Source organism: Onthophagus taurus, chromosome 7, assembly GCF_036711975.1.
Source record: "Onthophagus taurus isolate NC chromosome 7, IU_Otau_3.0, whole genome shotgun sequence".
NCBI classification, from domain to species: domain Eukaryota; kingdom Metazoa; phylum Arthropoda; class Insecta; order Coleoptera; family Scarabaeidae; genus Onthophagus; species Onthophagus taurus.
In genome coordinates, this window is record NC_091972.1 from 4546392 (window position 1) to 4561671 (window position 15280).

Sequence of the window (15280 nt, forward strand, 5' to 3'; positions counted from 1 at the left end):
GAAGAAAATAAAAAAAAATGTAATTTGATGGTAAGTAGATTTATTTAGTTAAATAATAGGTACATAATTATAAAATTTACACGCGTAACATAACTGGCATACTATTTGTTTTAAATTCTGTCATTTTGCCACGGTACCGACCCAGCCTCTGAGTTGAAGAAATCTTTGAAGAGTTCCCTTACCCGAAAAGCATCTCTCGTAGTATTTCCACCTTGCATTGGCAACTTTTCAAGCTTAGTTTCTTCCGCTACGGTGGTACTTGTAATGTCATGTTTGTAGGTGTTCGTATCAATTTTTTTAATGAAATTATGTAGTATACATGTTGTAAGTATTACGTAATCAACATTTTCTGCTTTAGCCTGAATTCGTCTGTTATAAATTCGGAATTTTTGTGTCAAAATGCCAAATGCGTTTTCAACAATCCTTCTGGCACGACATAAACGATAATTGAAAATGCGTTTAGGACCATCTAAATCTTTTCCGGGATATGGTCGCATTAAATAAGTTTTCAGGGGAAAGGCCTCGTCCCCTACAATTACAAATGGAGCTTCAGTTGCTGTATTTGGCAAAGCAGCATTTTGTGGAATTGACAAACTGTTTTGTTGAAGTGCTTTTCCTAGACTGGAATTTGCAAAAATTCCCCCGTCGCTATTTTTTCCGTATGCACCCACATCAACGGCTATGAAGTTGTAGTTTGCATCAACAAGTGCCAACAAAACAACAGAGAACGTCTTCTTATAATTAAAGAACAACGAACCGCTATTATGGGGAGCCTGTATACTAATATGTTTCCCATCTAATGCTCCTAAACAGTTAGGAAAGTTCCAAAGCATATAAAAATTATCAGCAATGGATTTCCACATCTCTTCCGTAGGATTTGGTAGCATTTCAGACATTAGGTTTTCAGTTATGATCCTACATGTATCCACGACTATTTTCTGTACAGTAGCATGTCCCAAGCGGTAGCTAAATGAAATTGTTTTTAGGGAATCTCCTGTAGCTAGATACCTGACCAAACAAACAAACATTATACTTAAAAAGGTAATAATTATTGTTTATATTTTATGATTTTTTAATATTTTTCAGGTTCTTAAAGCGCGAACATTTCCTACATAATTATTGTCAATATATTTAATAACATACCTATGTAAATAATAAAAACTTATTCCTAGTAGAAATAGGTATTATTTAACTTACCTTAAACAAACTGCCAACCGTTCCCTCGGTGAAATAGCCTTTCTCCAATGAGTATCTTGTTTTCGTAGCTTTATTTCTATTTTCTTCAGCAATATATTAAAACAATTCTCTGACATACGAAAATATTCAAAAAACTTTGTCGCATCATCCACTAATTCTTTATACAAAGTTGCAAATTCTCCTTCAGTGCCTCTTTTCTTCCATGCTTCATGCACCCACTTTCGCTTCTTCGCCTGGTGCAGCTCCTGCTCTTCATCATCCAAAATTATAGCTACTATTGCTAGCTCCGTGTCCGTAAACATCTTGAACAATACTGACCAAAAAATATTAACACGGAACGTATGTATTATATTCACGGACGTGTGTAGATATGCGTCACTGAGAAGCCACGGATGTCACTGATACTGAAGTGATACGGAACTGAAAGAACCTGATATGAACCTTAAAGGTATGTTTCAGTGCTAAGCATCAAACTATGGCTGCGTGAGCTATCACTGCGTCTTATCACAGACGTGTAAATCCACATTGATTTAATCCTCAAGTATTCCCAATTGTCCTTCGACACTGGGTAAGTACAATCGTTGCTTTTTTGGTTCAGCCTCTAACCACAGCTCTGTGTACTGTGCGACTTTTCGCCTTGGCCTGAACAACTCTTCTTGCTAGCATTGTCTTTATCCAACCCGCGATGATTACTGGCACTCTTCTCATACGGCTAATATTTTTAAAGGTGGTTTTGTCAAACGCTCCCTCTATGTCAAGAAAAGCTCCCAATATAGACTCCTTCGAATCGAGTGCTTGCTCAATGCGCACCACCACCATGTGTAAGACCATATCCCCAGATTTACCTTTGATTTAAGCATGCTGATGCAAAAGCAAAGGAAACGCTGTAAGTACATTTTCTCTAAAATCATAAAGTCTTAAAAGTGTCTTTAAAAGAAAAGATGAGAGACTAATTTGTCGAAAGGCTTTAGGATCCTTTGAGTTCTTTTTTCCATTCTTCGGTATAAAGGTTACTGTAACCCATTCACTTCTTATGGTCCATATATAAAATTGAGTTTAATTTTCGACAAAGAATCACCTCTTAAATCTTCTCCTCTAGATCTTTATAGATCTTCCTCTAGATCTTCTGAAATTGATTCTCCTGGAAACAAAAAAATAATATTTAAATTACATTAAACTTTAATATTACGACATAAGGAATGAAATATTCATTTATAACCTTTGCTGCAAGTTTTGTTTTTACATTTTCAAATTTATTGTGTTGTTTTATTGTTCAATAAAGTTTCGATCGAACTAGAAGAAAAATTGTAAAATTATGTAGCGTCGAGGTACTGCTTGGCCTATCTCCAACTTTTCTAGCGAGTAGATATCTGTTAAATCTGATGTAATTGGTTACGTAAAGTATCGGAAAAAGAGGGTTGGTTCCTGTAGTACGTTATTTGTAGCCTGTAAACCGAGCTTTCGATTCGTTGCAAGCGGGGAAGGTAAGTGCGTTATAATTCTTCTCCGGGTGGATACTCAATAAAAATCCGACTGCGATTGTGTTTCAACTTAAAGTCGCAAGACTTGGAGAGTGTATAAAACTCAGAGGTTAAGGGCGGATAATGTATACATAAATAAACATAAACCGATACGGTTCTTTTTTGGTTTGATACTTTATTGGATACGATACCGAGGAGGGCCGTCGCCGTATCGTGAAATTCAGTATACGAGCGTTAACGTGGTTTATTTTCCACCTAAGAAAAAATAAAACATCTAAGACGACGCCCGGTACCAAACTGAATTATGAAATAAAGATCTACTTGAGGCGCCACATGAAATATTTAACAAATACATAAAATATAAGACGACATCGCGCAGCGCACGTGACAGAAATAGGGATTTGCTTTTCATGGTCCGTGCTTTACTACAAGCGTTTGTTACGCTACTTTACTGTTTATCTTTAAAACTTTCATATCAACTATATAACCTTATTTAATCCCACCCACGTCAACTTTTTGCTTAGTTTATCTCAAAATACATAATTAATTTGCGGAAAATACGGAAAGAATTTTACCATAAATAAAATTGCTGTGGAATGGGAGAGAAATTTCGAACTACACCCCAACCCATAATCTAAGTTTAACAACGGGGCGTCTGCAAACTTTAAAATAAGCATTAATAGATGGGCCTAAAACTTGGAAATGAGTTGTATTGTCCCCTTTGATGCAATTAATACGAACTCCATTGTACCCCCTTATGGTAGTTTAATAAAACTTTCGAATCTCCTTAATTAATACTCTCCGATGATGAAGGTTTCGTAACTAATACGAAACTTACACGAGTCAGATTTTAATTAATCCCGTTTTTATCACATTTTTTATTTATTTATTATAACATTATTTATCTTCATTTATTATTTATTTGTTCATAATTTATTTGTGCCTTTATTCATATTTCTATAATAGAGAAAAAGTTGGATGTGTGCGCAATAACATAGAATACATTGAAGAACAAAGCAGCTTTAGTTTAATAAAATTCGTATCGAGTCTATGTTTGGTCCAATACAGGGTTCAACATTGGATATTTCGATATTGCCGTACCGGGTATTGCACGAGCCGTTTTCAGGTTTTATTCAAGCCGAGTCGTGCACGACCTAATTTAAATAATAACAACCCGGAGCGCCGCCGCTAACAACGTATTATTTTGGTCCATATCAATAAAAATTTAAATTTGCCGCCAACAACAGCAACGCGCGTTGTGCGAAAACCAATAAGACCACCATCCGCCCCTTTTCGAAATCCCCCGTTATTTCGATATTTCTAGTACTGTATAAATAGGCCGTGATTTTAGTTATTCGTGTTAGCGGTGTGTCGATAAATAAACGGTTCGTCGAAATTTCCACGATATCATCTGCATACATTCGATTTTACCAACCGGATTAAAGGTTTATGAAACATGTTATTCTACTAATTTTCAATTTTAACTTATTTTGGGTTTGAACAATTAAACTTATTTTTATTTTATTAATTTTTTGAATTCTTTTTCATTTTCAGTTTTGATGTACGCGGTAAGCCGATTTCGCAAGCACGCCATTGGTCTGCACCGGAAGTGTTTGGATCGAGGGCCTACTTCAACACTGTGTCGGAACCGGCGCAACTCGTCATCAACGACATCCGGCGTCACGATGAGGGCGTCTACCGCTGTCGTGTCGACTTCCGAAACGCACAGACTCGCAGCTTCCGTTATAACTTGACCGTTATAGGTAAGCTAATTTACACCGTTTTTCGAAATTTATTGCAACAACCTCAGGAAATAACATCTAACGGATTGTAAATCATAAAGTAAAAATTTATTGCAGAAGTAGTGGTGCATAAAATGAATATGAATGAAAATCCGATTATATTTTTCATGCACGATAATATTTTCGTAGTTGATTTAAAGAAACTAACAAGCAGTCGCCTCTTGAGAGGAATGGAAGCAATGACCCAGAAGCCAGTTTAAAACTCCTGCTGGATAACTTTCCCAATTGGTGCGCTCCAGCATCGGACCATTAGGACCGATTAGCAGGGTTGGGCTCGCGTCACGTACAACGTTATGTATCTAGTTAGCGGACGCGTTAAATTGTCAGTTTGCGAACGTCGCCGAACATAAATCGGGCTGTAGAGGGCGTCCGTACTGCAACCGGCCTAATTCGCCAGTTCTGTCGCGCGACGCGCCGATTGATCGGTGCGCATAATTCAACTGAATAATCCTCGGATGGTCGTAATTTATGAAACAAAATCCACGATCGGCTCCCTTTTTCCATTCTCTATTTTCCTCTCGCTGCGAAGAGGTAGAGGTTTTTGACCCCTCTTTTCATATTTCATAACGTTCTAATAATGCGAACTGAACCATCGGCGATTTATTAACCTCGATCCGGAAAATATCGCCGTCTACCAATTAAATCCATTGACAGGCCGCAAAGACGTCGAAACCGGAAGTGTCCCGCACAGGAAAGCGAAACGGCCCATCTGGCATCGTCCCGGTCTAAGCCGCCGGTAATTAAACATATCTGTCCGATGCTGTGGATGAGTTATTTGACAAGGGGCGAGAACGCTTACTACGCCCCTGCAATCAGTTCCAAAATTAGTTTAGTTTTGTCAATGGCACACTAGATTCCAGACCCGATTTAACGGATTTTGTTATTGTAAATTATGACAATTCTGCTTAACCATAAACTAAAACCGGATTAATAAATGTCGGTAATACGTTTTCCAAACTTATTTCATTACGAAACACCAAAATACTGAAATATTATCGTTGCCCATTTTCAAACATAACTTGATTGTAAATAATTGTTGCTGCTTCACTCAAATTGTTTAACATAATACTCAAAAATTCGACCCCACCATTTTGTTGGAACATATCTTTAAGTTTCTGTCTTTTTTTGGCTTCTCTAAATAAACCTAAAACTTAGGATCATTATACTTAATAAATTTAATATTTAATAAACTACTTACTTTTAATAAACTGCGGGAATCACGTTATACCGGGAATTTCATATAACTCGCAATATACAGGGTGCCCATTATGTATGGGATATTGTATATATCTTAGCAAGTATCAACTTTATAAAAAAACATTTTATACAAAAGTTGGTTAGTATTTTATTTGCCATAATAAGACACCATTCAATTGTTTTTATTTCAGAAAACAAATGAGCAACGAATAACATTTAATTTTTTTTTAGTGGCAATGTACCCTTTTATTAGGCTTATTTGATAGAGATTTCTTTTCTCTTTATGATGACGTAAAATTTTTGTACCCTTACATCAGAAAATTTTTGCATAAAATGTAAAAATTGTTTATTAAGAAAATTTAACCAATAACATTAATCTAGATATCCGAGATCGTCAACTACCTCGAATAATTACCGTAAATTAAATCTACATACAAAATAAAACAAATAAACTAAAAATTAGTGTAAATGAAAATTATTAAACTTTGAAGACAAAACGAAATTAGCACTAAAGTGGTTTTCACGACAATAAATGTTCAAAATGTTCACCATTAACTGCAAGGCAGTGGCCCAATCTATCATAAAAGGCTTGAAAAGAATTTCTTAGCGATCTGGGAGAAATAGCTTCATCTTTTATTCGTTACTCTAATTCTGTCAGATTTTGAGGTCGGTTTACATAAACTTTAGATTTTAAATATCCCCAGAAGAAGAAATCGCAAGGTGTAAGATCCGGAGATCGGGGTGGCCACTCTACACACCCTCTTCTGCCTATCCAACGGGCCGGAAATACCGTATCTAAATATCGACGTACATCTAAATGATAATGGGGCGGTGCCCCATCTTGTTGAAACCAAAGATCATCAAGATTTTCTTGGCAAGCTGGGATAATTGGCTGTTGCAATAATTGTAAATAACGGTGACCAGTTAGAGTACCTCGAATAAAGAAAGGTCCAATTATGTGATCTGCACAAATTCCCACCCATACGTTTAATTTCTGTGGTGTTTGAGTATGATTTTGAATCATCCAATGGGGTTTTTAGCGGCCCAATATCGAGAATTTTGCTTATTTACATTACCATTTAAACAAAACGTAGCCTCGTCAGAGAAAACCATATTATTGAGAAAATTTGGATTGCTGTTGATTCGCTCCATCATAAATTCACAAAATTCAACACGTTGACCGTAGTCATCTTCGGATAATTCTTGCAATAAAGTCGGTTTGTACGGATGTAAATTTTCTGCATGTAATATTTTGTGTATTATGGTTTAAACATGTTGACGAGTTGAAATGTTTGGATTTTCTTCGATTTCTATGAGAATATCGATCTTTTTATCTTCATCTGTTGCAGATCTCTGCGGACCAGTCTTTGGCAGATCTTTAACGTTACCAGTTTCCCTAAAACGTTTCGAAGTTTTGCTAACTACTGATTGAGTGATTAGTTCTCGATGTGGATAACGCTCATTGAAAATGTCACATACTTCTAATTGTGTTCGTTTGCGATCCCCATAACCGACAATAATTAAAATTCCTATGCGTTCAGTTTCTGTTAAATGAACCATTTTTCTTTTTTGATCTACCAACTTATTTAAATAAACAAGATTCTGTCACATTCAATAGCTTACATTCAATTGTTAGGACAAATAAGATTTCGGATATCTAGATTCATGTTATTGGCAAAATTAACTTAATAAACTGTTTTTACATTTTTTTCAAACATTTTCTAGTATAAGGGTACTAAAATTTTACGTCATCGTAAAGAGAAAAAAAATCTCTATCAAATGAGCCTAACGAAAGGGCACATTGCCATTTAAAAAAAATTAAATGTTATTCGTTGCTCATTTGTTTTCTGAAATAAAAACAATTGAATGGTGTCTTATTATGGCAAATCAAATATTAAACAACTTTTGTATAAAATGGTTTTTTGTAAAGTTGATACTTACCAAGATATATACTATATTCCATACATAATGGGCACCCTGTATGAATGCAGTAACCATAGGTCCCACCATATTGTCCCACATAAAATTCAACATAGCTCAATAGTAGCTGTGTAGGTAGTTTTGCAAAGGAAATGTTTTGTCTGGAAAAAGGTGACGTCCTTATGACAACCCTGAGTTTTCATACAGTACGAAAATTTGTGCTGTCATGTTCTGCAACCCTCTCTCAAGAAGGATTTTAGCATCCATATCAATAGCAAATACTTCCGGCTAGAACATTGTACAGTAAGTACCCAGGCTGTAGGCTTGCTTAATTCGAGGTATCTGGCAGTATACTCCTGCTCCGACCCCTTCCGACGTTTTTGATCCATCTGTGAACATGCAAATATCTGCCTGAACCAGAGAATTTTCATTTTCGATCCAAAACTGCCGCTCAGGCAGTACAATCTGGTATCGAGCATTAATCACTGATAGTGATCCCGCCAAATCTGACTACATTCATAGCACTGTATCAGTGCTTATAATGTCTTCTGCAGCACATTGGTAGGACATGTCTCTATATGCAAATGCAGAGGAGATAAGCCAATATTTTAGTATATTGCATCTTAAGTGAAATTCACTGTATATTCGAAATTATTAACATATTGATCAAATATCTATAATTTGCATTGGTAGCCGTAATTAAACATCAAATAAATCCGAGTCGAATAAATCATTTTGAGCGCCTACCAGCGAACGACGCAGCCGGTAATGGAACATGTGCACTCTTCGCACACCCGATCAACGGGGCCGAAAAGGAGCAAATCACAGTTTATGGGTCGGGCTAAAGCGGGAAAACGACCGGATTTACCCCTTTCTCCGAACAACCGGATTACGATAACATTACAGTTACTTTTGTTCTTCCCATTTCCCAACATTAAATATACGAATTATCTCTATTTTTATAAAGACTCCTACATAATTAAACTAAGTACTCTTCATGCAAAAGATACGATGCGTTTTAACTGGAAAGAGGTAGAAATCGGATATTGTTGGACATAAAAAGGATTTATTACTAGTTAAAATTGAAATGGAAATGAAACTCAATACTAAAAAACAAAAAGAGTTGTCTCGTTAATGGGCGAGTAAAGGATACAATGGGGTTGTAATCCAAGTATAAAAGGCTCAAAAATGATATCTTCCAGGCCTCGTCCGTTGAATGGGTTATAAATGGAGCGAACTTATCCGACAGAAAATTGGATCCGATGCCGCGAGATTATTTGCGCGACGTTTGAATGGTTCGAGGGCAAAACCACCTCTGGAACTAGACTGGATATTCTCTATAGATCTATATCTAAATCCCGCACATGCGAATGGACTTGTTCCGGGAAAACCTATAGAATTTTAAAAACGTATATTTTCCGTCAAAATTTGTTTTGGTCGCTTTTTGCGGTTACGCGAATGCTGAAAATGAAAGACGCAACGAAATTACCCTTCGTTTTCCTTCGACTTAATTAATATTTTAAACAGTCATTTATCTCGCGGGAATTAATGCAGATCCAATTACGATTTAATTAGGAAAAATGTTTCCTAAAGGAAAGGATTATAACAAAACTGTAATAAATTTCTTTTCTTTTAAACTTTTTTTTTAATAAACTAATTCGATGTTTTCATCACCATTCTAAAAAAAGGAGAAATTCATTTGTTTGTCGCCTACAAGTTTACTATTTCAAAGTAATACCGATCCTATAACACTCTTTATAGTAGAACTCCCTTTTTCATTCTACTCTGCATTCGAAAAGATAATGATGCCCTTGCAATCCGCAACATTTTCCGTCCGTCCTGATTATTCCGCCGTATTGCTGTTTTCTTTGGTTGGAGTTCGAAGTGGCAAAAAAGGGCGGAGGAAAGCCGTCGTTGCGGAAACGGCGAAGCGGATATTGCTCCTTTAGAGAAGGTGTCCAGATAATGACTCCGTCGGGGGAGAACAAAGCGGCTGCGAAGGGAGAGGTCCGACAAGTACCCCGCGCGTCTGTACGCCTTTTTGTATTCTCTCGACGTAATTTAAAGGTTTCCCTCATCCCCTTGAACTTCTTTTAGACTGTTTATCTCGGGAACTGTAAAAATACTTTGGCACCCTTCTGGACACTTTTTTTCCAGTAAATCGTGTTTCAACTCTCAAATTTATATACCTTTCTCATTAAAGTATTTTTTTTCTTTAGTCACTTAAAATACCTCTAAGGGATCCATTTGTGTATCAAAAATTCCTCCTATTTATATAATAGTGTTGCAAAGTTCTTATACAGGGTGATTTATAACATACGGAGCAGATTAAAAGAGCAAGTACTAGGGGCCAAACTGAAGATATTTTCTTAATAATGTTTTGACTACAACGTAATAATCACAAAGATATAGAGCATTAAAGTTGAATTAATTGCCCAGCATTTCTTACGATATACGGTATTACACTACGTTTAATTTCAAACTGCGAATATTTCGGGGTTACTTAAGCAATGCCTGATTAGCACCAATAATAAAATCTTTGTAATATGGCAGTTACGGCTATTTAAAAATTTGTTAAATCACTCAAAAACTGGTGTTTGTTTTTTGAGAACCGCAGATACCATGTTTTTATTGCTGTCAATCCAGTTGACTTGGTTACCTAGCAACGGACATGTCATTTAATTTTAATAATCAATGTCATTTAACGTCAAAATTAGAATTTTTACTAATCAAAAAATACAATGGTAATGTACAGTAACGAAGAATACGTAGATATGCTTATTATTTATGGAGCTGCTGGAGAAAGCGCTGCACACGCAAGACGTCTGTATTTAGAACGATATCCAAATCGACAGATCCCTTCTGAAAACACTTTTCTTCGGTTAATCCAGTGGGGAAGAGAGACAGGAAATTTGCAACCTAAGAAAGGTCTTGGTGGCGGTAGATTAAACAGACATGGAGTGAATGTGCAAGAAGAAATTCTAGAAATTGTGGAAGCGGATCGAAGCACGAGTACTCGTCAAATTTCTCACCAACTCGAGGTATCCCAGAATTTTGTTTGGCGTACGTTGAAAAGTAACGGTTTACACCCCTATCATTTTCAAAAAGTGCAAGGACTGACTCCCGCTGACTATCCTTTGCGGTTGCAATTTTGCGAGTGGCTACTAAATCGTACCAACAGAGAAGCAGATTTTGCGGACATATACTGGTAACGGATGAATGCTGTTTTACCAGAAATGGTGTTCTAAATGTTCACAATTCCCATGTGTGGTCGGACGAAAATCCACACGTTATTCGTCAAGGCTCTTTTCAACAACGATTCAGAGTGAATCTATGGGCGGGAATTGTGAACAATACGTTAATAGGACCTTTCGAATTACCAGGAACTCTTAATGGAACTTCTTATTTACAGTTTTTACAAGAAAATCTGCCAGTACTCCTGGAAGATATTCCGCTACTTATGCGACGTGAGATGTGGTTTATGCACGACGGTTGTCCTGCACATTTTAGTCGTAATGTACGAGATTTCCGCGATAATGCTTTTCGGCAAAAATGGATTGGTCGAGGTGGACTACATGGCCACCACGTAGTCCCGATCTTAACCCATTGGACTTTTTTTTATGGGGATTTATGAAAGATAGAGTATATGCCACCGAGGTTAATACAATCGACCAACTACGACATCGCATCACTGCTGCTACAGAGGACATACGTCCACGATTTCCACGATTATCGTTAAATTGGATTCGTCGTGCGCAGTTGTGCGTCGAAATGCAAGGACAGCACTTTGAACATATGTTATAAAGAGATTATTATTATTATTATGTTATTTTCTTGTTTTAGAGATTTTGTAATTTTGCATTTAAAACATTATTATTATCCGTTTCATAAATTAACATCTATTATTTCTTTTCATAAATTACGTATTAAAACTAAACAATTAAATTGTCTACTTTGACAGCTCCTTCAAAAATGAGGATGGCGTTGACAAGTATTTTAATTGTTCTTTAGTGAATATCAGCGGTTCTCAAAAGTTGACGCTAACTTATTTAAAAAATTAACATGCGATATCTATATAACTATTAAGATTTTAACAAAACATTATTAAGAAAATCTCTTCAGTTTGACCTCAAGTACCTACCCATTTAGTCTCCTCCGTATGTTATAAATCACCCTGTATATAAAATCGGAGATTTAAACAAATGCCACCATAATCTCAGCTTTTTTCTCGGTTAGCAGTTAACAGTTAAAGTTAAAGTACTTATATCGTACTAAAAGTACTTACATATATGTATATATAGTAAATATATCTCGCGATAATAATATTATGCATCATATCAAGGTAGCGGCAAACGGTTGAGATATACCAACTCATCTTTACATCTTTCCAGAGGATGATGAATAAAGCACGGATTCATCGTTGCGATTTGAGTCCCAACTTCCCTTTACTGTGAATGATCTTCTCCTTTAGTCTCTTTTTGCTCCCTTTAATGGAACCCTAACCTGCTAAACGCTAATCCTTTAAAATATTATAAAGGTATCAGAAACCGCTCTTTTCATGACAATAGAGGTACCAGCCAATGATCTGCGACTTTGAATTTGAGGTCTGCGTTACATATTCGAAGCCTGATTTAGTCTGTCGATACGAAGAACTGATCAACTTCGCCGATAATACTCAAACAGTTCAAAAACTATTGATCTTCAAGATCTATACCAAGTATATCCCAAAATTAGCCCAACGAACTTTGCTTAACTAGTTTTAGTTCCCAGTTTCATAACTGACATTTGCATCCGGTTTCTTTTCGTGCCGTCTGTACTTCATCCTATTCGTTATTCTCAAAGAGAATTCTGACGAGTTGGCAAGGTCAGTTTACATCAGCTGTAGAGGTCTCTCTTTTGATCTTACTAGCTGATGTCGTTTCTTCGTCAAACGATAAAAGCACAAAAATTCGATACAGAGCACGATTGCCACACGTAATTCAAATTTGGCAATGGCAAAAAGTATTTAGTCCCAATTTGGACGTACTAAGTAGGGTTGGCATATTTGGCAAAATAAGTCAGGCGTTATTTTCGCCGTTTATGGCTCACATTCATCAATCAGCATGAACAGAAGGCCAAAACGATCTATTGGAGCTGTCCGTTTTCCAAGATTGTTTAAAATTATTTCTAAAAGAAAAGTAACTTATTACAAATTCTTTCGTCATAATAATAAATTCTAATTTTTGTATAAAAGTTTCCTACTTATTGCACTTTTCTGACATAAATACTATTTACACCCATTCCAATTTCTACCTGTTATTTCGCTAAAACTTGTTGTTTGCAGTTGCGAATACGGATAGTAACGGCCATAAATTTCCTTGTTTTCTTTCCCCATTCTAAGTCGGTGGGGAGCTTATTAAAAATCGGATCGCGAGAACTTTTCCGCGTATATTATCTTAATCAATCAAAAGCAATGTCTGGCATGCTCGTAAAGAACGAGGGAAAGGGAACATCGCGGATGGATACAACTTCTGTTTCAGATTAGAAACTTTTGCATTAAAAATCTCGCGCGTCCGCAAATTGTGCCAAACTTTGAAGATCGCTTAAAAACGAGGGCACGATACTCCAGGGAGTCAGGGGATAATTGCCGAAAAATTCTCCCCTGCCCTGAAGGATCTTTTTAAATTTTTATAGCTTCTGGTATCAATATTGGTTTAATGAAATTTTTATGTTCTTTTCTGTTTCAGGACTTTTTTTTTGTTATAAACGTTGAAAATTTTATTACCTACAACCGTTTATATTCTCATTTTCGTTTATAATTGAATACATTAATTATTAGTTTTGTCACGAAATAAACAACGATAAAAATTTAAAGGCAAATTTTCACCACGCAAGTAGTGATATCGGCTATATAAATACAGTTGGAATGAAATGCTTATTATATCCCTGCGGTAAAATGCATTAAAATGGGATATATTGAAATCGAGTACGCTGGAAAATAGTGAACCGGGAAATATTTGTGCCGTTAATAGAATAATTAACGCTGTGGCCGGCAGAATTGGTTTGCTAAATTAACACTCGTACCAAAATTAATAACAACAATTTCCGAGCGAATTGTACGAATTTTGTCAACATATTGCCGAGGGGCAAACGGAAAAATACAAACCCAACCTATTACCGGTTAACTTTATGATAATCCATTGTATGAATATGCACTAATTATTGAAAACATTCAATAATCAAAATTTTAAATACAAATTGTGTACTCAATTTGTATTTACAAAATGAAACTAAAACAATTGTTGTCAATAAATATTTCATAAACGTTGTCAACTAAATTTAAATTAACATTAGAGAGGAAGAGAAGGAGGTCTTTGAAACTCTGCGATTTTGGTCATCTTTGTCGTCGTCGTATTGTTTGCAGTCAAACTTAATGTTTGAGTATACCACTTTTGTTTAACTTGAAATGTTTATTCAACGATAGAGTTTGTTTTACAACCTTGGATTAACATTTCCAATATTTCCTTTTAATAAATTTCGCTCAGTCATACTCGATCTTGAGGCGCCATTATTAATACGTTAATGCATCATATTTATGCTCGATCGTATCCTCTTACTTGCTCATTTTAACATCGCAGGTGTTGGAGAAAATATGTACACGCTCTTGTTTATTGGACGCGGAAAACGATGATGCCGCTTTCATGAAAATAATAAGCGGAACCCTTTCAGTTCGTAATTTATCGCACAACATCGCGTTCGAGAGATATTAAAGGTTCCTGATAGAAAAGCACTAGACGCCTCGTTATTATTAATAAACGGATACTTATTCATTATCTGAAATTGGTTACGGGAGAAAACAGCTTCAGAAATAAAACAACCTCTCAACGCTGAAAAGAAATAATTTAAGAGTTACATAATTGATGTTGAAATTAAATATTTTCTTAAATTTGTTCGCATATTCAAAAAACGTATATAAGAAAAATGCAATATGCCCACATTTCTCGCTTAATTCCGGTAGAAATGAAAAATTATTCCGCAAGTATGCCCGCCGAAGAAAAGGCGACATTGAAGGTTTCACGAAGCGCAACAGAGGCGCGAAATTGCGAAAGTAATTTAATCGTGACAATATTTTCATTTTCGCGATATTAGGTCGGACGAATCCAGGTGCACCAGCGACTACGGTGATATTAAAACGTTGGCGACCCCTCTCTTCAGGCTCATATTGCATACATAACGACGCACATCGGCGAGGTTCGCCGTGTCTATTGAGAGTTTTGCAGTAACATAAAAGTGCTTTTATAAATCTCGTACTTCTCCACCCGGAGCGGAGATTTTCTCACTCCACTAAAAGGCTTCCTACCCCACCGAATAATCTCCCCCGTTTTGGTCGCCTTCGGCAACTTTTGCGTGACCTCCACAGACGAAGACTTCGCAACATCGTCAAGTAACTACTCGGTTGGCATTAAGTCAAATCACCATCTGGGTTAACTACTTAATGCAAGACGAATTTATTTCGGATTTTATCGACTTGAGATTTTAAGAAATCCTTTTCATCTTGAATGTAAATGAAGTTGAAAGAAAATCTTATTTATTCACATCTATCTAAATAACTATCTAAAATGATTTTTATTTAAAGAAATAATAATTACGCAAATACTGATTAATTTCTAGCAATATTCCAGATTAATATCAAGAGTAGGAACT

The 15280-nt window shown here is 36.0% G+C and overlaps 2 protein-coding genes across 2 annotated transcripts in view; one reads left to right on the top strand and one right to left on the bottom strand.

Moving 5' to 3' along the window:
* The window catches only part of LOC111429548 (sidestep II), a gene marked incomplete at its 5' end in the record, with an annotated part of 126699 nt that overhangs the window by 63756 nt on the left and 47663 nt on the right, over nucleotides 1-15280 (top strand). The window contains one exon of the mRNA XM_023065492.2: nucleotides 4233-4441. Coding sequence (XP_022921260.2) covers nucleotides 4233-4441 — 209 coding nt within the window. The remainder of the gene's footprint in view (nucleotides 1-4232; nucleotides 4442-15280) is intronic.
* On the bottom strand, nucleotides 38-5618 carry LOC139430900 (uncharacterized). Its single transcript, XM_071198368.1, has 2 exons — nucleotides 1198-5618; nucleotides 38-1008 (listed from the first exon to the last, which is right to left on the bottom strand). The coding sequence occupies exons 1-2, from the start codon at nucleotides 1497-1499 to the stop codon at nucleotides 111-113; spliced, it is 1200 nt and encodes a 399-aa protein (XP_071054469.1). The 5' UTR covers nucleotides 1500-5618; the 3' UTR covers nucleotides 38-110.